This window comes from Raphanus sativus, chromosome 8 (assembly GCF_000801105.2).
Source record: "Raphanus sativus cultivar WK10039 chromosome 8, ASM80110v3, whole genome shotgun sequence".
Classification (NCBI taxonomy): domain Eukaryota; kingdom Viridiplantae; phylum Streptophyta; class Magnoliopsida; order Brassicales; family Brassicaceae; genus Raphanus; species Raphanus sativus.
Window position 1 is genome coordinate 149,474 of NC_079518.1, and position 27,558 is coordinate 177,031.

At 37.8% G+C, this 27,558-nt stretch overlaps 5 protein-coding genes and 2 long non-coding RNA genes across 8 annotated transcripts; 6 read left to right on the forward strand and 1 right to left on the reverse strand.

Moving 5' to 3' along the window:
* Positions 1 to 21: 21 nt before the first annotated feature.
* On the forward strand, positions 22 to 4,479 carry LOC130499167 (probable transmembrane GTPase FZO-like, chloroplastic). The gene is made up of 11 exons (XM_056993132.1): positions 22 to 505; positions 596 to 1,119; positions 1,239 to 1,307; positions 1,751 to 1,948; positions 2,035 to 2,166; positions 2,424 to 2,510; positions 2,596 to 3,030; positions 3,127 to 3,294; positions 3,459 to 3,689; positions 3,836 to 3,951; positions 4,100 to 4,479. The coding sequence occupies exons 1-11, from the start codon at positions 22 to 24 to the stop codon at positions 4,383 to 4,385; spliced, it is 2,730 nt and encodes a 909-aa protein (XP_056849112.1). The 3' UTR covers positions 4,386 to 4,479.
* A 2,485-nt stretch (positions 4,480 to 6,964) lies between these two features.
* On the forward strand, positions 6,965 to 8,077 carry LOC108821016 (protein FANTASTIC FOUR 2-like). The gene has a single exon (XM_018594062.2). The coding sequence runs from the start codon at positions 7,222 to 7,224 to the stop codon at positions 7,924 to 7,926; it is 705 nt and encodes a 234-aa protein (XP_018449564.1). The 5' UTR covers positions 6,965 to 7,221; the 3' UTR covers positions 7,927 to 8,077.
* Positions 8,078 to 11,601: 3,524 nt separating this feature from the next.
* LOC108820849 (uncharacterized) lies at positions 11,602 to 13,649 on the forward strand. The gene is made up of 7 exons (XM_018593871.2): positions 11,602 to 11,909; positions 12,346 to 12,403; positions 12,483 to 12,788; positions 12,901 to 12,949; positions 13,058 to 13,152; positions 13,260 to 13,348; positions 13,444 to 13,649. Exons 1-7 carry the CDS (start codon positions 11,755 to 11,757, stop codon positions 13,499 to 13,501), a joined length of 810 nt encoding a protein of 269 aa, XP_018449373.2. The 5' UTR covers positions 11,602 to 11,754; the 3' UTR covers positions 13,502 to 13,649.
* Positions 13,650 to 13,718: 69 nt separating this feature from the next.
* Positions 13,719 to 17,605, forward strand: LOC108822702 (general transcription and DNA repair factor IIH helicase subunit XPD). The gene is made up of 13 exons (XM_018595847.2): positions 13,719 to 13,857; positions 14,014 to 14,582; positions 14,667 to 14,947; positions 15,068 to 15,150; positions 15,232 to 15,635; positions 15,743 to 15,936; positions 16,028 to 16,208; positions 16,345 to 16,469; positions 16,600 to 16,689; positions 16,777 to 16,855; positions 16,953 to 17,029; positions 17,211 to 17,319; positions 17,407 to 17,605. The coding sequence occupies exons 2-13, from the start codon at positions 14,049 to 14,051 to the stop codon at positions 17,524 to 17,526; spliced, it is 2,277 nt and encodes a 758-aa protein (XP_018451349.1). The 5' UTR covers positions 13,719 to 13,857; positions 14,014 to 14,048; the 3' UTR covers positions 17,527 to 17,605.
* A 2,174-nt stretch (positions 17,606 to 19,779) lies between these two features.
* On the reverse strand, positions 19,780 to 21,399 carry LOC130498342 (probable aspartic proteinase GIP2). Its single transcript, XM_056991628.1, has one exon. The coding sequence runs from the start codon at positions 21,340 to 21,342 to the stop codon at positions 20,041 to 20,043; it is 1,302 nt and encodes a 433-aa protein (XP_056847608.1). The 5' UTR covers positions 21,343 to 21,399; the 3' UTR covers positions 19,780 to 20,040.
* Positions 21,400 to 22,808: 1,409 nt separating this feature from the next.
* LOC108833782 (uncharacterized) lies at positions 22,809 to 24,297 on the forward strand. The gene is made up of 2 exons (XR_001946751.2): positions 22,809 to 22,969; positions 23,496 to 24,297. It is a non-coding gene; the product is annotated as an uncharacterized LOC108833782 (long non-coding RNA).
* An 80-nt stretch (positions 24,298 to 24,377) lies between these two features.
* On the forward strand, positions 24,378 to 27,503 carry LOC108833784 (uncharacterized). Of its 2 annotated transcripts, XR_008937232.1 has the most exons (9): positions 24,378 to 24,883; positions 25,091 to 25,177; positions 25,267 to 25,515; positions 25,589 to 25,724; positions 25,801 to 26,094; positions 26,378 to 26,423; positions 26,932 to 27,044; positions 27,121 to 27,168; positions 27,251 to 27,503. It is a non-coding gene; the product is annotated as an uncharacterized LOC108833784 (long non-coding RNA). The 2 variants fall into 2 exon arrangements; XR_008937231.1 differs by having other exon boundaries at positions 24,378 to 25,177.
* The last annotated feature ends 55 nt before the right edge of the window (positions 27,504 to 27,558 follow it).

A 27,558-nucleotide genomic window follows, 5' to 3' on the forward strand; every position in this document is an offset into this window, starting at 1 on the left:
TCTCTCTCTCTCACCCATGAGATGAGAAGTCTACTCTCTTACCAGCAATGTGTGACGTCACCCTTACTCATCTCCGCTTCATTTCCTCCGTTCCCTCGTCGGCTATCATCCTTTTCTCCTCCACGTCAAAAACGTCTCTCCTCTCTCTCAATACGAAACGCTTCGCACGAATCCGCCGCCGATCAGACTTCTCCCTCTAGACCGCGAACTCTTTATCCCGGCGGTTACAAGCGTCCCGAGCTCGCTGTTCCCGGTCTGCTCCTCCGCCTCGACGCGGATGAGGTAATGAGCGGGAATCGAGACGAGACTCTTGATTTGGTCGACCGTGCGTTAGCCAAATCGGTACAGATCGTGGTGCTCGATGGTGGAGTTAACGCCGGTAAGCTCTACGAGGCAGCTTGTTTGCTGAAATCACTTGTCAAGGGCCGTGCTTACCTCTTGATCTCCGAACGCGTTGATATCGCCGCCGCTGTTGGTGCCAGTGGTGTTGCTCTCTCCGACGAAGGTAGTATAAGCTAATTTTTAATTTTAATTTCGATTCCGATTTCGATTTCAGTTCTGTTCTGTTTAACCAATGCTAGTATGTATTGTACAGGTCTTCCGGCGATAGTAGCGAGAAACACTTTGATGGGATCCAATTCTGAGTCCGTCCTTCTCCCTCTGGTGGCTAGGATTGTGAAGGATGTTGATTCTGCTCTAACTGCCTCTACCTCCGAGGGTGCTGATTTCATTATACTTGTTGAAGCTCAACAACAACAGGAAGTGGGTTTATTGGCTGATTCTTTGCTCAAGAGCGTGAAGATCCCCATTTTTGTGACGTGCAGAAGCAAAGGAGAAGCTAAGGAAGAGTTGCAGTTACTGATGAAGTCAGGCGCCTCTGGTTTCGTTGTATCTTTGAATGATCTGCGTTCTTCCAGGGATGTTGCTCTTCGCCTGTTTCTTGATGGAACTTCTTATGTTAACGAGAACGAAACACCCTTGGTTGAGTCTAGTGACCTGCATGAGAAACATGATGCTACTGGCTTCGTAAAATTAGAGGACAAGCAGAAAGAAATTATAGAAATGGAGAAATCAGTGTTGAGGGAGACTATTGAAATTATCCAGAAGGCGGCCCCACTGGTGATTTTTATTTACAACATTTGGTAGTCGATTTTTCTGAGATTGTTCTAGACTAGATCTTTTTTTTTGCGAATATAACATGGTTTAAATTTGCGTCTTGAACTGTTTTCTAATAACAGATGGAAGAAGTCTCCCTTCTGGTCGATGCAGCTTCCCGGATTGATGAGCCATTTTTAATGGTTATAGTGGTAATTCTGCACTCAACTCCGTCAAATTGTGGTTCCAGGGATATGCATTGGTATTAGCTCTATATTCATGAAAAAACATTTCTTAGCTATACACTTCTGCCAGCACTTGGTAGTCGATATAGATCTTTGCTAGACAATGCACATACTTCTTTTTTTTTTGACAATGCACATACTTCCTAACTGTATTCTCTGCTCAAGGACTTATTTTCTCGTATTCTTGTGACTTGTGAGTATACTGTTCTCTTAGATACTTAGTTGTTAGAAGAGTTCAGAAATTATCAGCATGTTTTGCTTAAAATTTGAAACACTGCATGGGTTTTCTAGAGGCTTCCAACTAGTTTTCTTTATATTTCTGCTTCGGGGTTTTAAGCAGGACAATTAGCCTTTATGATTTAAAATGGTTTTTGTATGGATAAGCATTTTACTGGAATTCGTGGTACTAGGGGGAATTTAACTCCGGAAAATCAACGGTTATCAATGCACTTCTTGGGAAGAGATATCTCAAAGAGGGTGTAGTCCCCACCACCAATGAAATCACTTTTCTTTGCTACTCTGATTTAGAATCTGAGGAGCAACAACGTTGCCAAAGGCATCCAGACGGCCAATACATTTGCTATCTTCCTGCACCAATACTTAAGGATGTGAGTCATTCAAAATTCTGCCATCCCAGTCCTGAATTTTCTAATTAGTTGGAGGAATTGATTTGTGTTGTTCTCTTTTCGAACAGATCAATATCGTTGACACACCTGGGACTAATGTGATCCTTCAAAGGCAACAACGTCTTACAGAAGAATTTGTTCCACGTGCAGATCTGCTTGTTTTCGTTCTTTCTGCTGACCGTCCTTTAACTGAAAGTGAGGTAGATGTTACTGTTTGCCTGGCATGTTAGTTATTGTTGGTTTTACTCGATACGTATCTCACTAAGTAGTAGCTGGTTAAATATTTACACCATCAACACTTTGTGTAGTAAGGGGAAGCTGTCACTAGGTTAACTGCATATATCGATTTAGTACTAAGATTAACAATATTAATGATTATGTTAAACTCTCTACTTCGTCAGTTTCCTGCTGTCACTATTTTTCTGTAGGCTAATATACATGTCATTGTGTTTGTCAGGTTGCGTTTCTCCGGTATACCCAGCAGTGGAAAAAGAAATTCGTGTTTATCCTGAATAAATCTGATATCTACCGTGATACTCGTGAGGTTTATCAGAAACAAGATTATGTCTCTTGATAGTTTATGTAGTCTTGGGTTTTTGTTGACTACGATTTGATTTTTTATGATGCAGCTTGAGGAAGCTATCTCGTTTGTTAAAGAAAATACGCAGAAGTTGCTTAATACAGAAAATGTGATATTGTATCCTGTGTCCGCACGGTCTGCTCTTGAGGCGAAACTTTCAACAGCATCTTTGGTAGGCAGAGATGATTTAGAGGTCTTGGATTCTGATTGGAGAACCCAGAGCTTCATTGAACTTGAGAAATTTCTGTACAGCTTCCTAGATAGCTCAACTGCCACCGGGATGGAGAGAATAAGGCTTAAATTGGAGACGCCTATTGCAATTGCAGAGCGTCTTCTTTCTTCCGTGGAATCTCTTGTGATACAAGATTGCGTAGCTGCTAGGGAAGATTTGGCTTCAGCAGACAAGATTATCAATCATGCTAAAGAATACGCTCTTACGATGGAATATGAGAGCATATCTTGGAGAAGGCAGGTTTTGTCGCTGGTATAAATTCTATTAGATATATCTTGTTGAATCACGCAGGAGGAAATTGGATTGTTCTAACTTGGATTTTTCGGGTGTTTTATCCTCTGGTTGCAGATTGATAATGCCAGATTGCAAGTTGTTGATCTAATAGAATCTACCCTGCGACTATCAAGCCTTGATCTTGCGATCTCTTACGTCTTTAAAGGGGAAAACTCAGCCTCTGTAGCGGCTACATCCAAAGTTAATGGGGAAATACTCTCTCCAGCACTCTCAAATGCTCAAGTAAGTCTGTTACTCCAAAGATCATATACTACAACATCTGAGATATAGTTTTTATTCAGTATTCATGCATAAATTAAGTAGTATCCATCTTGTCTTGTTTTGACCTGATACTGGTGTCTGGCTAGTGACTAAGACTTCTATTTTTAACACTTAACTGTTTGCAGGACTTACTTGGAAAATATGCTGAATGGCTACAATCAAATACTGCCCGGGAAGGGAGTCTTTCCTTGAAGTCATTTGAAAACAAATGGCCAAAATATGTCAATTCAAAAACTCAATTGGGCATAGACACGTACGACTTGCTTCGGAAAACTGATAAATTCAGCTTGAAAACCATCCAGAACTTGAGTGCCGGAACCACATCAAAACGGTTGGAACAAGATATTCGTGAAGTGGTGAGTCTCGAGTATTAAATTCTTTTCTTGATCTCTATCATTGTTTTATTGGGTTATCTGTTCATCCAGATACTTGTTAGATTCTTCAACAAGCAATCAAGTGACTTTTTTGACATATGATTTTGTTTGCTCTTTTTTTTTTGTAGTTCTTTGTGACAGTTGGTGGGCTTGGAGCTGCAGGACTTTCTGCATCACTTCTAACCTCAGTACTACCCACCACATTGGAAGATCTTCTTGCTCTTGGCCTTTGCTCTGCTGGAGGGTAACACTTCTCCGAGTTTCTCTTCTTTCCCATCGTCTCATTACTGCGCTTTCTTGTATCACGTAGTGTATTTTTTTCTTGCAGCCAGTGAGATATTATGATGTTTTAGAGAAACTATTAGTTGTATATAACACAATCTATATGGCAGGTATGTGGCTATAGCAAACTTCCCATATCGAAGGCAAGCTATAATTGGTAAGGTGAATAAAGTGGCTGATGCGTTGGCTCAACAACTCGAAGATGCTATGCAAAAGGATCTTTCAGAAGCAACGAATAATCTAGTAAACTTTGTGAATATTGTTGCCAAGCCTTACCGAGAAGAAGCTCAGCTAAGACTTGATCGGCTTTTAGGCATCCAGAAAGAACTATCAGATATTAGGAGTAAATTACAGTTGCTAAAAGTTGAAATTGATAACCTTCATGTATTAAGATGAGACTTTAGTTGCCCCAACAAAATGTCATTGACATTGTTCACTGGGGACAAGTGTATGCGTTATCATACTGAATAAGACCAACCAGTTTCGACGAGTGAAATGGAGTCAGTTTTATTGGATGCGAATTCAGTAGATGGGCATGCACTTTTGTATTATATTTTGTAATTCTTTTCAGATTGTTTGTGATACAAGTGGATGGATAAACTGGAAGCTCCTCTCTGACCTGCACATGTACCTCACATTACAGGTTAGTATATTAGTTGACTCGTTTTTTCTATTAGGATTTTTATATTCTTCTGGAGTACATGAATAGGTTGAATTCATTCATATGCAATCGGTTTTCCGCATAGAGCATCTAACTTTGTTGTTAATGTACTGATCTTTTGACTTAAGTGAATTGAATATGTATAAAACTCTTAGTATAGGTTTCCATGGGGAGTAATCCTCAGCATATGCTAGCTATAATTTCTAAAGATAAAAGCGCATAACTTTCTTTTCTAGGTTAGGATTGGTTCGAAATTTTGAAAGTCCAGAATTAGTGGTATAAACCTTAGTTAATGCTTAATAGTGGGAATGGGAATTATTAAAATTAACGTTGGACTAACATTATATAAAAGCTTCCTCATAGGCTCCTTTTAGTGCTCTAATCGAAGTCAAAAGGCTTTAACTAATGACATGTATGCTTGCTAACCAAACCTTTTGATTATTATTTTAATAAAACAATGAGAGAATATTATTAAGTATAGTCAAAAGTTAGGAAAGAGAATAAAATTTCCAGTTGCCATGTTTTTGTGTAAGCATGAAATAGATTCCACCTTCCTTTGTTGCTAAAGATTATAAAGTTAAAATAGACTTAACAAAAAAAAACAATTAGTACTGTGTTTAAAAAACAAAGAAACTTGAAAGGATCTAGCTTTGGATTGTCCTTTTCATTTGGGGGCCAGAAGTGGAGTGATGATGCAGAGAAAGCCTACTTTGGTTTGGTTCTTGTTTCAAAGTTTCTCTTCCTCTGATTGGTTAGAGGAAAATAAGGTAGATAGCTATTGGCGAATGCGAAATTTTATATGGCCAGGGAGAAATAAGGTACAGATTCTGCTCTATAACTTTACTTAGCACTAAGTTACTACTCACGTTTCATCTCAAAGCTTTCTTCGACATTTCATTACCAAACAACTTTTGCTTTCACAACACATGAAGATTTGAAAAGTTTTCCTCACTTGAAATGGAAACTTCTTCTGCTACCCATAGCTTTTTAAAGTTCTGGTTCCATTAACTAAATAGTTTTAATAGACGTCACTACTGATCTCCTCTATTGGTATGAGACATGCTTATGGTCTATGTTCTTTAACTGACCCTACATTTGTTACTTCTTTGAGAACCTATGGGCTTAGGCTATAAGACGATCATCTCTAACCCGAGAGCATTGATTCGTGCTCTCAAAACACGTAAAAGATAGGAACATATCCCCATAAGTTTTCTATTACAGGGCAAACATGTTTTGAAATCATTCATTTACACTTGAGATGTGAGATTAATCATAAGAAGATAGCTCTCCGTTTTCGCATGTTGTATTTCCCTTTTTCTTTGAATCTGGTCATAATGTACCAACAAGTGTTAGGAAACTGTCAATATGGTATTCATATTGATAGATGCTACAAACTCAGAAACACAATCTCAAGGGTTCGGACATATACTATTGATTGGTAACAGTATGTTGCCGCTTTTATTTGATTATGGACTTACTCCTTGCAAAATTTCGAAGCATATACACTGTAAAAACCGCGAATACAGTTGAAATTTGGTTTGGTATTGGATAAAAGAAGACAATCTCGTTATTAAATTTGTAACTATATTTAAGATTTATGTCACTTGGCATTACAGTTGCAAGTGTAGCTAAAGGTCCCAGGAAGGTTGTGGTTGTGGACTTGAATCTTTTGCCTTTTGTGGTTTCTTTCTCTTCAATTATTGATTTTTCGAAATTTTCTTCCATAAGGGCAGTTTGGTAATATCAATCTTTTTGGTTTTCATTTTGAATTCTCTTTTGCTTAATTCTGTGATTCATTTCCAAGTTCAAATCATTTTTTGTAACATGTGATTTGTGGTGAGGATAACCTGTTAAACCAATGCAAGTTTTAGTCTCTTTTTAATCCTACTTAAATAAAATAATGATGTGTTTTAACTTTAACTTAGCATATACAAAGATATTTGGGCAATTAAAAATCAAGATAAGTGTAAAAGCCATTAATAGGACGAATATGCGTTTAAGGGGTACAGAAAAAAATGTTTAAAATGTCTATCTTCTATGTTTAAGTATCATATTTTGTTTTTCTCATTTAAGCTTTCCCCTAAGGATATGTTAATTAGTTGTTAAATACAAACACAAGCAAAGCGCTTATGATTCCATTCTTCCGACTCTATTGGTTTACATATTATTACAAAATGATATGAACTTATGGATATACAGGATAATATCCGTTAGACCAAACACAGAGGAGTAATGGTTTAGCATATGAACTAGCACAAACTGTACGGTATGTTAACCAGTTGATATATATGTTCATGCAATTAAGATGGAGCTGGGAATAATAAAAGCCAATAGGAATCCAATGGCAAGTGGACTCACCACTATAAATACTTGTTCATACCTCCCTCTTTTCTTTCACATTCATCCCTCTTTCCTTTTAGTTACCTCTTTTAATTCAAACAAGAAATCAATCTCTTTCTCTCCAAATTTTCCGTTGATCAAAACCAACCAACGAGAAAAACTGAAAGATCTCAAGAACAATTATAAACTCTCATTTGGATCCTCTGTTTTTTTTTCTGAAGAACACCAAAAATGTCAGTTGCTATATGTCAAGCGCTTGATAAAATTGTCACCAAGAGTGAAAGAAACGAAAGTTTCACCCAAAAAGGTGGACTGAGTTTCCTTCAGTCTATGTCTGATATCACTGCCATTGTCCGAAACGTAGAGGACAAAGCTTATGTTCACCCGGCCGAGAAACGCTCTGTTTCCAAGCTGAGTGAGAAAAGCTTAGAGATGTGCACTGAGAGCCTTGGGACCGAAACAGGAAGCGAGAGTGGTGACGATTTGTTGTTGCTTGCGTTTGAAGCAACCCACACTCCTAGGGTTCCTTCTCAGCCAAAAACTCGAGAAGAAGAAAAAGACACTGCCTTGCCTGCAAAGAAATCATTCCCGCCACCGATGAAGTTCGTTAAAGGATCAAAGTACACTCGTATGGTAAGAAAACTAGGAGAAGATGGTCGTCTTGTTGTTCAAGCAATTAGGGTTTCGTCTCCGGCTCGTAACTTCGTAGCGGAACGTGGTGGAGGAAGGCTCCGTCTCTCTTTATCGCAGGAAAGCTCTTTTCTTGGGCATACTCACGAGGAAGAAGAAACAGAGGAGGAAATTATTGAGAACTTAGAGGGTCAAAATGGAAATAAAAAGTTTAGCATATTAAGCAGCAGATGCAAGGAGAATGGTCGTGAGCCTAAGCCAATGCTTACTACTTGGAAGCAGCAGCAGTTTTGGGTCGCTACTTAAGACCTAGTTCAACTCCAACTCCAATGTTTTCATTAAATAATTAATGGGTTTCTTTATGTTTTTCTTGTATGAGGTTTCTCTAGTTACTTTGAGTGTGTTTCTAATTCTGTTTAGTGTAATGTTAAATGAGAATTATTATTATTGATTTTTTTTAGTAGTCATGGCATGGTTTACAAGAACAAAAACTGCAAATGTACTATTTTATCTTCATTATTTAAGGGAAACGAACTCGGACAATGTCCTTTAGGAAGCTTCCTATATCATTCTCGCAAAAACCTAACCTTTTTCTACTAATATTATCTTTCACATTCCCACAATTTTTATCTGTAGCCAATACGCATATATATATATATATATATTTTATCTTCATTATTTAAGGGAAGCGAACTCGGACAATGTCCTTTAGGAAGCTTCCTATATCATTCTCGCAAAAACCTAACCTGTTTCTACTAATATTATCTTTCACATTCCCACAATTTTTATCTGTAGCCAATACGCATATATATATATATATATATATATATATATATTTTATCTTCATTATTTAAGGGAAACGAACTCGGACAATGTCCTTTAGGAAGTTTCCTATATCATTCTCGCAAAAACCTAACCTTTTTCTACTAATATTATCTTTCACATTCCCACAATTTTTGTCTGTAGCCAATACGCATATATATATATATATATATATTGTGTAGTTGAAATTTCTGAGCAGTTCATTTTTTTTTCCCAAAACCAGAGGTAAATATAATATATTTTGTTGTTGTTGTGTTAAGCTATTGTCTTACACCAGTATAAAAAATGGTAAATCATTCCCCAAATAGAAAATGTGAAAGCCTCAGTGACCACGTGTGTGAAAATCTTATATGGTGCAAATTCCAATTCAGGTTCTTTGAAGATCCATAGAACTCCTTGACGACTCGACCACAGACGTGGGATTTTCTTACACTAGTATAATTACTTTACTTATGTTTAACATTTTGTAACAGAAGTTTAATCTATATAGTCCAACTACTATGCAATGCTGTTGGTCTTTTCCAAGCCCACGTCCAACTCTATCTTGTCCGATTAGTACGATATTGTCCACTTTGGGCCCGAAGGCAAAGCCCGCATGGATTTGTTTCTGGGACTCCTTCCCAAAAGGCCTCGTACTAATCAGAGTTGGACATCCCTTTATATACTAGTCATTATTTGTCTAAACTTCCAATGTGGGACTTTGTTTGCATTCACAACAAACATCCTCTCAAACCAAGTACCACATGAACCCTTGGTTTTCCAACCTCCAGCGAAACCTGGCACACCTCTTGTACCGCCGTAATCACCAACGGGCCTCTTCACCTAACCCTTGTTACACCATTAAGATTTATCCACCTAACCCTTACTGCACCATTAGGACATTCACCACCTAATCCTTGCAGCACCGTTAGGAATATCCACCTAATCTTGCATCGTCGTTAGGGAGAGACTTTCGATATAAGTTTCCGGCACCACTTAATCGCGAAGTCACCTTGAGGATTTTCCTCCCACAACCGAAGCTTCCAGGATCTTTGACTGGCCTCTACTACGCACCCCCGCCCTTCCCATCGAAGTGGAGGCTCTTCGAACTTGAAGGGTATTTTGGTCTTCTTGCAGATGTTCGTCATCTCGGCTCTTATACCAATTGTTGGTCTTTTCCAAGCCCACGTCCAACTTTATCTTGTCCGATTAGTACGATATTGTCCACTTTGGGCCCGAAGGCAAAGCCCGCATGGATTTGTTTCTGGGACTCCTTCCCAAAAGGCCTCGTACTAATCAGAGTTGGACATCCCTTTATATACTAGACATTATTTGTCTAAACTTCCAATGTGGGACTTTGTTTGCATTCACAACAAATGCATTACGCATATATCATCTTTTCATTGATTATGACGTGCGTAAAAGAAAACATATGTGGTACGTACAATCCCCACATGAACATATGAGAGATTGCTCCCACACGTCCACATGATCATCACATGCAAAATCCTATTTCTCACTTACTTTTATTAATTTTAAACATTTTTTCTTTCCTTTTAATTTCCCTTTTGCTCCCATTTTGATTCTGTTTCTGATTTTCCTTGTACGAAATGTGAGGACGCTCCTTTCCTTCTTTTGCTCCAAAACTTCCTTTTTGCGTTATCATATCCTATGTAAGTGCTTGAACTCCCTCGTTAATGGTACACTAAACAATAAATCAGAACGTACAAAATAACAATAAGCCAAACGTTTATGTATACATGTTTCATCACGGGTTATAAAGACATATTTACATTCTTTTAGAGCTTATGGTACAATGGTTTGTTCGGGTGAATAGAAAAACTTGTCGGTTTAAGACCATATTGATCAAGTTCCATCATGCACAAACAATGGATTTGGTTTTCTACTAAAAAACATAATAAGTTATAATAGATTTCCAACTTAAAATCAATTTGGATAAATAGAGTGGTCCAAACTTTTTATATATTACTTCAATTTCTTATATAATTTTAATGTGGGATCTTATCTTTAACACATTTCCATGAGATATATAACGGTGTATATAATCATTAATTGCAAAATCCATAGATCCTTTCCAAAACAATATTTTATTTTTCTAACAATCTTATCGGAACTGAGCTTTTTATGAACCATCAGATAGTGGGATGATCAGACTACTATCCAGACCAGATTAACAGATTAAGGTAGTGAGATAATCGGACTACTATCCAGACCAGATTAATAGGTCAGGGTGTAAATTCGCTCTGATATCATGATAAGTTTTATAAGCTTCTAACATAAAATCAATCGACGGTAAATAAAATAGTTCAAATCATTTATATATTATTTAAGTTTCTTACATATCTGTGAGGTGAGATTTTCTTTCCAACCAAACACCTTAAAATATGAAAAAGAAGAAGACAATAAATCGGATATATGATAAAAATAAACTGTTTTAGGTATAAATATCCCCCGACATGAACAAATGTTTGTCACTTAATATATACTTTGCATCCTTACATATAAAAAGTTCAACCAATGGGAAGTAGACAAGTTATAAATGTAATGTCCAATCCAAGGTCTCAAAAAGTATGCAAATATATCAAAGGAGTACCTTTGTTTCTCTGCAAACGAATATCGAGAGAGGACTATGTTTGTCTCTGGTTCTGCGTGCTACTTGATGCTTTTTATTGACCACTATCTCAAGCGGCACCCATTTCTGTGATTGTATGTTCAATCTTTATTTTCTATATCAAACATCTTTTGCTCCTTTAATTTGATTACTGTCTATTTTAGTGATCTAAATCTCATAAAGTAAACACAATATACTAATAATATCTCTTGTATTCGTAGCCATCATATATATAAAATTTGGGAAACAAAAAAAAGAGGAAGACAATGATTATTGATTGTGTAGTGTTTAAATATGTACATTCATCATCAGTTAAATATGGGTTAAATTCAAAAGGCTGGACTTAGCTTTGATTATTTGAAGACCCAACAAAAAATAATATGATCAAAGTACATAAGTGGGCTAGTAATGATTAGCAAAGAACGGGAAGCGAGATCGGCCCAACTCTCGCCAGCGATTATTGCTTGCTTTAGGGGTTAAATGTGAAGTTAACAAAGTTTATGGGACTAACTTGTCATTCTAGTTCTCCCAAGGGTTTGATTTGTCATTTTCATCTTTTTAAAAAAAAAAAAGTTCCGGTGAAATGCTTTGAAATTCAATCTAGCCGTCGTTCTTCTTCTTCATCTCTCCCCCGCCTACTGACTTTTATTTAAATTTACTGAGAAACACAGTTACGCAGGTAGGTTAAATCTTCGATCACGATGGAGATGGAGATGGAGGAAGGAGAGGGAACTACAGAGGAGAAGTACGACGTAGACATCGCGACCACGGCTTCTTCACTCGGCGGCTCCGGCGTCTTCCACATCATCAATGACATTCTCGGTTTCGTGCTCTATATGCATCAGCAGATCCCTTCGTACGTCGTCTCCCTATTTTCAACTCTTATATATGGTTCGATTCTGTTCTTATTTGATGGTCAATCTGCTGCCATGTATCTGTTCGATTAAATTAGATTTTTTTTTATGAAGAATAGAAGATTTCTGGTTATGGATTGGTGTGGATTCAGGTTTGATTAGTGTGAGTTATAGAGATCAAATCTTGGTAGTTGAGTTTATGCTCAAATCCTTAGGGGATATTAATATATATTGAGAAACTTTGAGGCATGATTCTTCACTATGTTCATCTTTATGCTACACTCCGAAAGGTCTTGTGTAACGCTCGCTCAAGCAGAAGAAGAAGCTGTAGCATTTATCTTTTATGTATTGGCGTTTATTATTATTGTAAATCAAAGTCAAAGCGTTTGGTTTTGGTCACTCTTCTGCTTATTGGTTGGGTTACATGTGTGTGTGCAGGGTATTGCAAGACATGACTCTTGACTTTGATGGATTGCAAACTGAGTTTACTGATCTGGTATGTTGCTCCCTTCTACCCACCCCACTTTTTACTCTACCCCTTGTTTGTTCACTCTCTAAGAAACTTAGGTTGTTAGGAGGCGCATCTTACACAACCAGATGTGAAGCCACTGGTCAGGAGAAAACTATTGAGTAGGAAAAGAGAGGTGAAGCTTGAAATTAAGAAACTCCAGAAGCTGATGACCACCATCTCTACTCTCCGAAGTGCCCTCCAGTTATTGATCCGTGAAGCTCCTCACATTCACAGAGTTGTGTTGATTCTTGGTGGTAGTCCTTTACGTCCTCAAAAAGCTTATGAACTGTTATTCACACACGGTGATAATGTTTTGAGCTTTCAAGGTGACTTTTCCAAATGCAAAGCTACTGAATCACTTTCCAAAAAGGTTTTTAATCTTACCTCTTAACTTCTTGTTACTTGGATCATCTTATCTGCTATTAGAGAAGTAAAAATGTTAATCTCGTCACTTTTTTTTTTTGGCTTTATTATATATATAGACTATCCGAGCACTGATCTCGACGGGTGCTGGATCAACTTCGTGCCCAGGTAACTTTTGCAGAAATCTCAAACTTCATCAGCAGCATTATTAACCGTGAGGCCAACTGTGGTGTAGACTGTTAAATTGTTTCATTTCGTTTTTCTTCTGAATTGCAGGCCCAATGAGGCTCTTTATATTGGTTCAAGCTCCAGCTTCTCTGAATCTTCCCCAACATTTCCTTCCTAAACGTGACTTCAGATACAACAGAAAGGTATAGAGACTTGTGCTAGTTTCTATATTAGCTCCTCATACACTACACATCCAAGTAAAAATTTGGATTTCGATCACACCTTGCAAAAATGTTCTTTGTTATTGCAGTTTGTGCCTCTAAAGCTGCGGTTCAAGTGCAAAACTCAAGATAATGAGACAAATGTTCCGTTCAATACTGACACAAATGATCTAATATGGTAATTCCCTTTTCATCTTCTCCACTTACAGACTGAATAAGTACAGTTACTCATCGGAGGATCATCTTGATAATCCCCATCGGGTTTCACTGCAGGTTTCAGTGTCGACATGTGATAAAGGGCTTAGCTTTCCAGCAACCAGTCGAAGAATAATAAGACTTTTGAGTTTTTGTTTCTGTCTGTTGCAACTACTACACTCTATCACTTGTCTTCTAATCCAGTCATGTACTCTTTTATGGGTTTATTAACACCTTTCTAAACTTTCCTGCCACATTTAAAAGAAAATCTAGCGATTGTGTAATATTTGCATTCTTTTTAAGTCTATTCCTTGAAAGTAAAAATAACGAGTGGTTAGAATATGAAGAAAACAAAAAATATAGGGGTCAAAACACAAATGTCTCTTCTATTTCTTTCAATTCTTATGCTTAACAAGACCACTCGCAGATCGTTCCTTCTCCTCTCAAGCTGATACAGCTCCTCTCTCAGTCGTTAACCTTCCATTCTCGCCGGTAATCTTTCACTTTTTCTCGTTAAGTGTTCCAACTCGAATCTCGCCGTTAAACTTTATTTGTATTGTAGCTCGAATCGCCTGTTTGATCACTCAAATTCGAGTTTTAGGTTTTTTTTAAAGTTTGCTAAGTGTTATTCCGATTTCGATTTGTTAGGTCCTTTCAACGGAGAGGAGGAGGAGGAAGAAAAGATGATCTTCAAAATCGAAGACGTAACCGTCTACTTCCCTTATGACAACATATACCCAGAGCAATACGAATACATGGTTGAACTGAAGCGAGCCCTAGACGCCAAGGGACATTGCCTTCTGGAGATGCCCACCGGAACTGGCAAAACCATCGCCCTCCTCTCCCTCATCACCAGCTACCGCCTCTCTCGTCCCGATTCTCCCATCAAGCTTGTCTACTGCACTCGTACTGTCCACGAGATGGAGAAAACGCTCGGTGAGCTTAAGATACTCCACGACTATCAAGTAAGCCACCTCGGCGCCCAGGCTAAGATCCTCGCCCTCGGTCTTTCCTCCCGGAAGAATCTTTGCGTTAATCCTAAGGTCTTAGCGGCGGAGAATCGCGATTCAGTTGACGCTGCGTGTAGGAAACGTACGGCTAGTTGGGTTAGGGCTCTAGCTGCGGAGAATCCTAATGTGGAACTCTGTGACTACTTTGAGAACCACGAGAAGGCTGCTGAGAATGCCTTGTTGCCTCCTGGTGTTTATACTTTAGAGGTATATGATTCAATAAGTTTGAATCTCTTATTTAGTGTTTTTTTCTTTCTTTTCAGATTATTGAATGTGTGTTTTCGATGTTAGGATTTGAGGGCGTTTGGTAAGAATCGAGGATGGTGTCCTTACTTCCTTGCCCGGCATATGGTTCAGTTCGCCAATGTCATTGTTTATAGCTACCAGTATTTACTTGATCCTAAGGTGGCTGGAATCATATCCAAGGAATTACAAAAGGAGACTGTTGTTGTGTTTGACGAAGCGCATAATATAGATAATGTCTGTATTGAAGCACTCAGCGTCAGTGTGAGAAGGGTTACACTTGAAGGAGCTAATCGAAATCTTAATAAGATTAGGCAAGAAATTGATAGGTCCGCTCTTCTCTTCTTCCTACATAGCTCTTCTTAATCCTATACTGCATAATTCAGTTTAGGAACTGCCCTTTTTTGTTTCCTGCTACTTTATTTTTAATTTGTCTAACTGGTAGGAAGGTTCAAGGCTTCAGACGCTGGAAGACTGCGAGCTGAATACAACCGACTAGTGGAGGGTTTGGCACTCAGAGGGGACTTATCTGGTAAGTGTTTATTTCAGTAAGTTGATGCGTGATTTGATTGATTCTATGAATTTGACAGAACATGTATGTTTTTTTTTTCAGGAACTGATCAATGGCTTGCAAACCCTGCACTGCCAAATGATATTCTAAAGGAGGCTGTCCCAGGGAATATTAGACGGGCTGAGCATTTTGTGCATGTGTTACGCCGATTACTTCAGTACTTGGAGGGACGGCTGGATACTGAGAACGTGGAGAAAGAAAGCCCTGTTAGCTTTGTATCATCGCTTAATTCTCAGGCTGGAATTGAGCAGAAAACACTCAAGTTCTGTTATGACCGCCTCCACTCTCTCATGATGACCCTTGAAATTACAGATACCGATGAGTTTTTGCCTATCCAGACAGTATGCGACTTTGCAACTCTTGTTGGGACATATGCACGGGGATTTTCCATCATCATTGAGCCTTATGACGAAAGAATGCCTCATATTCCAGATCCAATATTGCAGGTCAGTACGTGTTTTTGAGCTGCTTTCTTTTGAGTATTATATTGTTGCTCTGGTTTCAGAGATAGTGAGAAATGTATCTGAAACATATCTTTTTTTTTGTATCTCAGTTGAGCTGTCATGATGCGTCTCTGGCTATAAAACCGGTGTTTGATCGTTTCCAGTCAGTAGTAATTACATCAGGGACCCTGAGCCCAATTGATCTTTATCCCCGTCTTCTTAGTTTCAATCCTGTTGTTAGTCGAAGCTTCAAGATGTCGATGACACGAGACTGCATCTGCCCCATGGTTTTAACTCGAGGAAGGTATTTTTAAAAAAATGTTCCTAAACACTGCCCTTTATTGTTTATACTTTATGTATTTATTATTAGTGATTGTTTCTTCTTGCGTTTGCAGTGACCAGCTCCCTGTTAGCACCAAATTTGACATGAGAAGTGATCCGGGTGTTGTGAGGAATTATGGAAAGCTTTTGGTAGAGATGGTATCTGTTGTTCCTGATGGAGTTGTCTGTTTCTTTGTTAGTTACTCATACATGGATGGCATTATTGCTACATGGAATGAAACGGGAATTCTGAAGGTAAAGGTCCTTCTTCCACGCTTTACCATGTCACTATTATTTTCACAGTTTTGCATGAACTGGAATTTTGTAGTTGCTATAAGACACTAATGTATACTTGTTTCCTAAGATGACCACTACTTTTAATTTTGTGTAGGAAATAACGCAACAGAAGCTTGTCTTCTTCGAAACGCAAGATGTTGTAGAAACAACATTGGCACTTGACAATTATCGCAGGGCTTGTGATTGCGGAAGAGGTGCAGTTTTCTTCTCTGTAGCCAGGTAAAAATTGTGTGTGTTTTGGGAATTCACGGCAAGAAACTTCTGGTTCTGTCGTTATGTATGTAAATACTGGATCCATCTCGTATGGAAAATTCAAAGAGATTGATCAAGTACTGTATCTGAATGGCAGGGGGAAGGTTGCTGAAGGTATCGATTTTGACCGTCATTATGGAAGACTGGTTGTAATGTTTGGTGTGCCTTTTCAATATACATTAAGCAAGTAAGTTATACCCAAAACTAGGCATCCTTTAATTTTTCCGGTTGACTTGGGTCATGTGTGGAGATGCTAAGATTAATATATTTTCAGGATATTACTTGCACGATTGGAGTATCTGCGTGATACATTTCAAATAAAGGAAGGCGATTTCCTAACTTTTGATGCCTTGGTATGATTCCAAATCTTAAGATCTTATATGGGTATTTTGGTGCAAAATGTTTGACCTGTCTGTGATGGCTATTGATGTATTTTTTGGTACAAAACAGAGGCAAGCAGCTCAATGCGTGGGGCGAGTAATCCGATCAAAGGCTGATTATGGGATGATGATATTTGCGGACAAGAGGTGTATATATATATACTGTGATTCGGGTCTGGTCATTTAGGTTCTTACTAGTTTGCTACAAGTGATTTTCTGTACATATTAAGTATGTGCCCAGTTTATGTGTATTTCCCGCGAAATAGGTAGTTCCTTGATCGCTCACACTGGTTTGCTGTGATTAACGATTGCTGTTGCAAACTTGCAGATATAGCCGTCATGACAAGCGGTCCAAATTACCAGGTTGGATACTATCGCATCTGCGTGATGCGCACTTGAATCTAAGCACTGACATGGCCATTCATATTGCCCGAGAGGTATAAACTCACTGCCATTGAAATTCCTTCCTTTCATTTTACACTGGCTGAAGAAAACTAATAACTTTGGGTGCTTATTTTTTGCAGTTCCTAAGGAAAATGGCTCAACCATACGATAAGACGGGTACCATGGGCAGGAAAACTCTGTTAACACAAGAGGATTTGGAGAAGATGGCTGAGACCGGAGTTCAAGACATGGTTTATTAGTGTTACCGATTACAACCCTTTTGTCTTGTTCTACCTTGATTTTGAAATTTAAGCTATCCTATAAAAGTTGGGTTTTTGATTTGGTGTGGTTTTGGTTTAAAGCATGCTCGATAATACTCACCTGAGTCCTTATTCCTTATTCCTTTATACCCGAAACGAACAATTAACTCAATCGAATTTAAATATTATCTCTTGTCAGTACCGAGAATCATCAAAAGAGACAGAACCAGATCTTGGCATATGGGATTCAGTTAGTTAGTTGACTGAAATTAATATATTTTATAGAACACCGCCTACTTAAAAAGAAGGTTCGTTTTGCAGCGCATCTTTCTGGCAAAGACCGCAGACGCATTTCATCGACTTCAACGCGTCCAACAAGCTGGCATCTGGACGTGTTCATACATCAAGGACCCTGAGCCCAATTGAGCTTTATATATACCCGTCTTCTTAGTTCTGTTAAGATGTCGACGACATGAGACTGCATCTATCCCATGGTTTTAACTCGAGGAAGGTACTACAAATGTTCCTAGACACTGTGATGAGGACATCAAGTCATCATCAGAAAAGAATAAAAGGACCAGGAGAAAATCAGTAGAGAACATGAAGTTGAGAGAAGCTAAAGCAGTCAACAAGGACATAGGTGCAATAAAAACGCCATATCTTACAAATCAAGAGGAATTTATTCATAAAACCAGTTTTTCTAGATTCTACACTCAACAAGAGCATGCGGCGAATTGGTTTCAAATCAAAAGGATAAATGGTTTAGAAGATATGCCATTTTCAAATCAAGGGAGGCCCAACTTACTTTATTTGTAAGATCAGTGGTTTAATCAGCTGCAAACCAAACATTGACGACTAAGAAATTTATTTACGGATTCAGGAAACACATCCAAAGGTCCAGAAGAGTCAGGCACGTTTTTAACATGCACTAGAAAGCACCAGATTACATGCCACATGGAATCAAAAAAGGCAATACTTACCATTTTTGAAAGCTTTCACATTTGGAAGAATAAACACCAATGACCAACCTATCAAAGCTACAACGTTTTGGAAATATTGTATACTTTCTTTAAGAGATTACTTATTAAGAAACGTATCATATTATTTTATGATATGCTGAACAACATAAACACGCTAGTAGCTTTTGTGACAGTCACATAGTCTAACAAACATTAATAAATTTAATCTATATTATTAAAAGAGAAGTACCCATATGAAATACCCCTTAGTTTTCACTTTTATTTACCATGATATGTCACTGACATTAAATAATACTTCCTATTTTAATGATGTTTTTTCACTTAAATTAATGTGTTTTCCAAAATTAAATTTGAATTAAATACACAATTAAATGATATTTCCGATTTTAATGTTTTATCTTTTCCACTTAGATTAATGTGTTTTCCAAAATTAAATTTGAATTAAATACACTTCATTAATTTTTCCATTAAATCAATGTCAAATTCAAAAAAAATATATTTTTATTAGACAAACAATTCTGGAAATCATAATATCAACTCTTCATGAACGAAAAAAGTATTAGGAAATTTGAACCGAAACTCGATAATATCCAAACTTGATATCTAGAGAACTATAACCAAACCTTATCCGTACGAGATATTTCGTATATTTGAATGTATTTAAATCATATTTATATACTTCAATATGTTAGCTATTTTTGAATTAATATACAAGATATAAGCTATTTTAAATTGTTTAAAATATTTAAAATATTAAAATAATCAAAAGTAAACATTTAAAGTAGATAAATAATAATCAAAACACCAAAAATACTTAAATATATATTTATTCTTCATCCGAATATTCAAGTTAAACCTATTTTTAATTTTTAATTTAGGTATTTTGGTTTATATTACTCAAATTTACATGTTATATTATTTTTATTTTTAGATCTAGAGAAATTTAAAGATATGTAAAATTTGAAAATTTAAAAATAGTTTAAACGGGTTATCAAACTCGCAAAGATCTGAATCAAACTGGAACCAAAAGTTATAAATACCCGAATAGAGTTAGAATCTTTAAACTCAAAAAACTCAAATCCGAATAGATTTTAACCAAATTCGAGTGGATATCCAAATACCCATCCTTAGCTTAGTCAATATAAAATGATCAAATATTACAAATATTACAAATATACTATTTAGTATAAGTAAACTAAAATTAAAACTGAAAATTAATATCCGTGCGGTCGCACGGGTCAAGATCTAGTTTGTTGTTAATTCAAGAGTCAAAAAATTTCAACATATAATGCTGTCAAGACAATCCTCATAGCATATCAGAATGGATTAGGCTGATTAGTAATCTTGTGGTTTCTGAGTAGAACACAAAACCATAGAGTATGTATATATTCAAATGTTACATCATTATTCAAATAAAGTAATAAAACTTTCCAATTCACAAAGTATTCATAGGCCCTTTATTAACCATATCAAACATATAGATATTAGCCACTCATAACATTTATTTTAAAAGAAATGATGAAATAGAATTTAATCATGCAGTGGAAGTGAAATTGAAGTTGGCACAGGTAGTACGACGACCCAATAACGTGGAACTAAACCCAAATCTGTTACTCGCCAAATCGAACTCAATCAAGTTATCCTCTAGTTGGTACCCTCCGATAACCACAGAGGTCCTAGCGTTGACTCCTCCGTCGACAAAACCCAAACAGATGACATCATCGCTAACGCTGACCATCGAGTTAGCACCGAAAATCCTCCAAACGACGTCGTTGCTATGAAGCACAAGCTGAATCTCTGGCACAGCATATCCCAGGCGCGTGACACCAACGTTCTGCGTGCTGAAACACGCTCCGAAAGGAGCAACAGACGCAACTCGAGTGATGTTCCTCCCGGTGGCTTCTTTGACGTACGCCGACGTGAACGCGTTGTATATCGACGTCTCCAACACCGTGTACGGATTCACCGTGCTGATCTTGGTTCCTCCGACTCCGGTTGTCCCGTCGATTCTCAAGAGCGTCGCGTTGATCGGAACTGTCTTCTCGTCGATTTTGATCTCCGTCACGCCGATGAAGTACTCGGAGGATTTCTCTCCCGACGGAAACGCAGAAGCGGTGCTCACCGGGTTGACGAGCAGCGGCGTGGTGGCGACGCTGGAGACTGGGATCCCGGGGAGGAAGACGTAAGGTCCGTTGCCGAAGAAGGCGACGCCCCTTCCGGAAGAGAGACACACGGCGAACTTCCGGTTGAAACTAAACGCGGCGGCGAATTGCGACGGTAAACCGATGTTGTGGCGTCCCATTCCGGCCATGCCGACGGTTCCGCTAGCGAGTCCTTGGAGCAGAAACGTTGCACCGCAAACGAAAACCAAGTCGGGGATTTGAACGACCCGGCCCGGGTTGGATCCGTTGGTGGACTGGATAGACACCACGTCTGTGGCGATTTCGCCGGAAGTAGCGGTTCTGGTGACGGTGTTGTCAGGAGTTCCGCTGCAGGTGTTGTTGTTGCAGCCGGGTCTCTGAGGAGAGAAGCACTGGCTGCAGCCATCTGAGCCGGCCCGGGAGCACACGGCGGAGCGGCAGCGAGGGGAGGTGTAAGTGGAGGAGACGTAACCTCTGTCGCAGTCGACCCAGAGATTACGACCACCGAGGTCAAAGACGACGGAGGCGGGGACTAGAGGAGTGCGTTGGTTTATGTCAGTGGTGTATTGGAGGGTGGTTCGGTCTTTGGTGACAGGGAGAACGAGCGCTTTTGGTCGGAATGATGGTTGAGCAAATGAGGATGAGAGTGAGAGGATCAAGAGAAGAAGAAGGGAGATGAAAGGTGAAGAAGCCATTGTATATGATGATGATGATTTGAAGAAGAAGGTTTCTGTGGTGGTATTTATAGCGGGAGATTTTGGGGTTGAGTGTCGGCAAATTTGAATGCTTAGATAATGTGATGGTGTGACGTTATTGACTTTGATATATTCATATGGTTTGATGACATATATGGTTACGTGATTCCGCATCTCTTTATGTAAAAAGTGACACAAATTCAGCTTTTCTTTTGGGATTTGTTTAGATGAGTTCAGATCTAATAATAGTATAAGGATTCAAACTAAAGCACATTCACTGCCATATTGGCTAATGATTCATTACGTGACCAACAGTAACAAAGAGACACCGTGGATGGTCATAGAAGCAAAAGTAGGTGACGCAAAGCCAGCCAGCCAGGTGGGTGCCTTTCTTGACTTTTTGACTTCTATCTTTTTTTATTAGATTATAGTTGATTTTCACAAATTAATTATCTTTGTTGATGGGGTTTAATAAACTAATGCATCCGACACGTCCACGGACGTTTCTTTTTTTTTTTTTTTTTTTTTTGAAACTAAACACGGACGTTTCTTTGATGATTAGGATAATCATCTTTAATATCATCTCTCTCTATCAGCATCTAATTCCAAATTCCACGGTTTGAAAATTTTGTATTTTAATCTAACACTCCTTTTGAATAAAATAATCTCACGATGCTAATCTAAATCCAATAAATAAATGAAATATTATATACCGACGTAAGAAAGAGTTTGGCTTGGTCAAACAAATGCATAACAATCGATGAGCAGGCATTAGTAAAATTTAGCTGTTGAGTATTAAGCGAATAGAAGAGTTAGATAGACAAGAATGAGCTAAGTTAGCAAATTAATTTTTAGATTCGATCCTCATTTTAATACACAAGAATGAGCTAAGTTAGCAAACTTGCAAACGTTCTTTCTTCAAAGAGGCTACCACTAATGCGATTGGTATTGTATGAATAAAACCCCGACAATAGACATTGATTGCGGGGTCTTGTCGATGAATGGATATGCTGAAGAATATACAGACGTTTCTACTTTTCATCGTAACCACATAGACTATCAGATAAAAATATCAAAATGTATTTGTCTTTTCTTTTAACAGTCAAACAATCAACATCCGTTCGGTTAAAATATTTGAACATGTTCAAGATGAGCGGTCAAAGATAAACAACAAGTGGGAGTGTCTTTGAAGTTGCCGTTTTTGTAATTATAGATGCGATTATTATAGCTATAGGGGGGTAATTTAAATAAATATCTGGAAAAGTGAAGCTCATCTATCACAAGAAGGCCCGGCCCATTGATAGTTTATTTATCCAAATTATAAATGAAGGGTCACGTACTTAACAAGTACAAGAGTTGAGAAGCCCATGCAAATGGCAATTTCATCGTTTTGGGTTGTTTGTGGGCAGAATATGTGACGGACCAAAGCAAAGCACCGTTGAGTTAAGCCATTGAAACTTGAACAAGACAAAAACCTTTATTTATCAAAATCATAAAACTCACGTCCGTAAACACACTCAAATCTCATAAGATGATGATGGGCATTCATTCTCAGATATCTCAAATCTCATCTTTTTTTAGAAGCTCGTGTTCTGCTTTGATGTGCGGTGATGATGCTTATGCGACAGTAAGCTCTCGACTTTTTTAAAAAAATGTTTATTTCTTTACGCTTTCCTGTGTCCCTATCCTTAAAGCGTTTCGATTTATCTAGAACCTGAGACTTGTTGTTAATGTGGTTGATTCTACTGCTTCAATGTGCGTATGCTTGCTAGAATTAGATTTGGTTTATTCGTCGGTTCTTGTGTGATTTTAGTTTTGAGATGAGTGTCGGGTTTAGGTGAGATTCGAACTTTATAACTGAATCTCACTCAGATCAATTGGTTGGAAGCTCTCATTGATATGGAATGGAAGACTATTTTTAAATTCAACTCTGGTTAGGATTTTTTTATCTACTCTCTATTACCTTCCTTGTTACATGAGCATTTTTATAAGGGGGATGTATCTAGCTCTCGTTTGTGAAATTCATCTAAAAACCCAGAGTGTGGTTTTGCTTTCTGTTTTCTTCATAAAAGAGCATTGGTGTTTGATCTGCCTTTTTTTTAGCAATAACACGAGAGATTTTTTTTGTTTGTTTTTTACTTTGGTGATTTCAGGGATATTTAGGGGGATAAGAGAGAGAGAAGCTTTCTGTTTTCTTTCTCAGTAATGGCTGCTGACTCTGGAGCCCTTCATGACGGTTCCTATTGATTTGACAAGGGAAGGGCTAATGATTTGGATTCTAAAAGTTACTTGAACTGTAACTACTATCCTGTAGTCCAGCAGCTGATACTGGAGAGCCTGCGTTAGTTATTGTAGATGGATTTTGTTTCATCAATGCTTCCTTCCTCTCTTCTGAGAGGTAGGTGTTCTGTTCGCGGTGAACATCTTTCTCGTCCTCCCTTGCCAAAGGAAGTGGTAACATATTCACAGATGGAAGAGGTCCTCTGCTTTTTCTCCTTCAACTACATTTCAAGAAACTCAGGACTCTCTCTCTCTCTCTCTCTCTCTCGTTGACTTGGTTAGTTTCAGTGGGCCTACTGAGCTAGCGTCAGAGCTAAGTTGGGACTGCGGCGAAGAAGGGGAGACGAACAAGTCGGCTGAAACAGATCCGCAACTTGTTGTTTATTCAGTACATTATTTCACTTGGAGTACCTACCTGTGCTCTCAACATGGGAGATGAATGTGGAGCCTCTGCAAAGGGCTCGCCTTTGTTAGAAGCAAGAATACCATTTTGGTTGGAACATGCCGGCTTCTCTGTTGAAGGAGAAACCATAAATTCTACTACTGCTTAGAACTCATGTTATGATGATCTTTGTATACTGTGTTATTATATTTCTAGTCAGAATATTTAATCTCAAACCAATGACTTTCCTCACAGTATCAGATATATAGTACACTAATCACATTTTTATGCCATTTTATCTACTCTTACTTCCCTTACATCCACTCCCCCTTAGTTTCAAATTTCTCGAATCATTACCCCCCCCCCCCCCCCCCTTTAATCTGTCACATTTTACTTCCCTTAGTTTCAATTTCTAAAATTAAACCACCCTTTGGGCCCGTAGTGAGTTGTAATATAATAACCAATCTACCACATTTTTAGTTTCGTATTTCACAATTTAAACCCGCCTCGAGATATTCCCGAGGAATCTGGGAGGAGGAGCTCAGGTAAGTAATGCATTTACTGGTGATTTCTACTTTTTACCATTTCTGATAAGTGTATGTGTTATCTTTGCTGCCATCAGCGGTTTCATTTGCTGAGTTCTTCGAGAAAGGCAAACCAAAAGACACGACACTCTTGATTAATAATTACTAGCCGTAACGTAACGGTAAGTAACATTATTTTCCCCCATCTATATTATATTCTTCTTCATTCCATCTTAAACTAACACTACCACTCCTTTACAATCCAAATGAATTGGTCTTTGACCCCCATTGCTTCGGTCCTGGCCAGCCAGCAACAATACTCTAAGTTAGCTCGTTGGTGACTCAATCAATATCTGTTAGTTTTTTATAGTCTTATTATTCTGACTTGTTTCAGTGATTTGAGATTGGGAAGGAAGCATTTTACCTGTGGATGTTTTGTTGTTAGATACGTAGTGTGAATTTCTTGGATGGTTTCGTGTATTGTTAGTGTGTTTGAGAGACTTGCGATTCTTGATTCTGTTCCACAAAATTCATCTCTTTTTGTTTGTTACTATGTGAAAAGTTGTGAGATCTTTGTGAAGTCTCTGTTAGTGAAGAATGTGTGCAAAATGTCCTGATGATGCGCATTTGTCCTGTGAACTACGTAGAGGTAAAAGTTAGAAACAAGACTACATTTTGTCTCTTGGAGTCTATGATAATATATGCTTACTCTTGCTGTTTTTTACTCTGTTCCACTAGATTTGGGATGCGTTGCGCTGCAGGAGAATAAGAACGATGGAAGGTCATCATCGACTACGAGTTTGGAGCCTTAGCGTGGAGCTCATCTGTTCTGTGCTCTGGTAGCAGAGACAGGAGCATATTTCAGAGAGACATACGGTGTCAAGAAGATCATGTCAGCAAACTAACAGGTCACAAATATCCCAAGTCTGTGGACTTAAATGGTCTTATGACAACCGCGAGCTAGCATCAGGCGGTAACGACAATAAGGTAAAACATATATATATATAATCTTCATTTGCGGTTCCGAGAATACTTTAATGATTGTAGTGTGATCTTGCAGCTTCTTGTATGGAACCAACATTCAACACAACCGGTTTTGAGATACTGTGAGCACACAGCAGCGGTTAAAGCCATTGCGTGGTCACCGCATCTCCACTGCTGATAGATGTATCCGTTGCGTAGACACCAGTAGTCAGGTAAAAACTTGGTTATCCTCTATAGCTTTGATTAATGCCTAGAATATGGTAAATAACTGAACCAATAACATTTCAGGTGTGTAATTTGGCTTGGTCTAAGAACGTGTGAATGAGCTTGTGAGCACTCATGGATATTCCCAAAACCAAATCATCGTTTGGAAATACCCAACCATGTCTAAAGTAAAGAGTTACTGTCCTGTTAATTTTCAGTTTCTTGTTAAGTTTTGCGGAGTTTCAGGTAAAGAAACATTCTCTGTTTCTTAATCACAACAATGCATTTACACACACGTTAATCTCTGTTTAAATTCTCAGAGCAGTGAGAGCAGAATAGGGGCTTGTTTTAGTACTAGACGGCTACAAGATTAAAAAGGTCAGTTCTCCATTTTTTTTTACTTTCACAGTTAAAACAAGAAAGACTAAATAAATAAGTAATGATAGTTAAAACTTTATTTTATATTTATCATCACAATTAAGACTTAAGCTTTTAATAAATAAACAATGTATGGTAAGTCTAATTTTACCAAACCAAATTACATATTCTACTTTATTGTCGAATAAATCAAGAAGTTGAATGACATATATGATAATTAAATACCTTAGGAATAGTATTGTATAGTTTGAATTCAAAGATTTTTTGTTTTGTAACTTCACAGGAAGTAAAAAAATGGAATGCTCTTTCTTCAGCCGTGTAAGTGTAAGGTATGGAATCCTCTTTCTTCTCCGTTTTTTTTTTGGGAAATTCTAAATTATTGGATTGATAGACACTAAATCTTCATAATATGTAAAACAAATAGAATGCAGCGTCCAGTCATTGATTTGTCCGTTAAGTTTCATTTGTCTTTACACATTTGTCATATTTAGTCACTCAAAATCAGTATCTTGATTCTAGATGATTGGACTGATAGACACCAAATTCATAATGTGTAAAACAAATAGAAATGCAGCGTCCATTCATTTGACCGTTAGAGATCGTTCATTTTTGTCTTTACACATTTCTCATATTTGGTCACTCAAAATCAGTATCAGTAATTCTAGATTATTGAATTGATAGACACCAAATTCATAATGTGTAAAACAAATAGAAATGCAGTCATTTGCCTTTACACACTTGTGATCATTAGTCACTCAAAATCAGTTTGGTAATTAAGAGTTTCCCCATTCGTATATCGTTTGTTTGTGTGTTTCTTGTTTTTTTCGTGTATGTCAGTCAGGTTAGTCAGTGATGCTGCGCTATGGAACTGACGCTGAAGGCTTATCTGGATATGGGTTTTTTAAAGAAGATGATGTCGACCTAGCGCGCACGAGCTGGGAAAATCAAAGGTAACTTAATAACCCAACTTGTTTGAACTTCTTTAGCTTATGCACCTTCATGCTAATTATATGCTTTTTTCTTCAGGTTTCACAAGAATTTGACTATCCTTATGAACCACCTATGCATTGCAAGGTTCGTGTATATAACTGTAGTGATCGTACTCGCTCTACTATTTGGTTTCCTGAAGCATTGGCCTACTATTATTGTTTTGCAGATTGTGAATTTGTGACAGAAAACAACAGAGACGAGAATTCATCTTTATCTGTTTCTGAAATGGCAGAGATTGTTGTGTCCTTACTTGTAATGTTGTGTCCTTACTTGTAACATGTACAAACATCTCTTGTAATATGCTCAAAAGTATTATTAACCCCAATGTCATTTGGTGTAATGAAAAAGCAACCCCCTGTTAAGCAACCCCCGTTTTCATTGTTTGAATGGGGATAATAAAATCATGTTTGTAACGTTCATGAGAAAAGATTGATGATGAGATAAAAAAAGATATTTGAAAATGATTAAAAAATG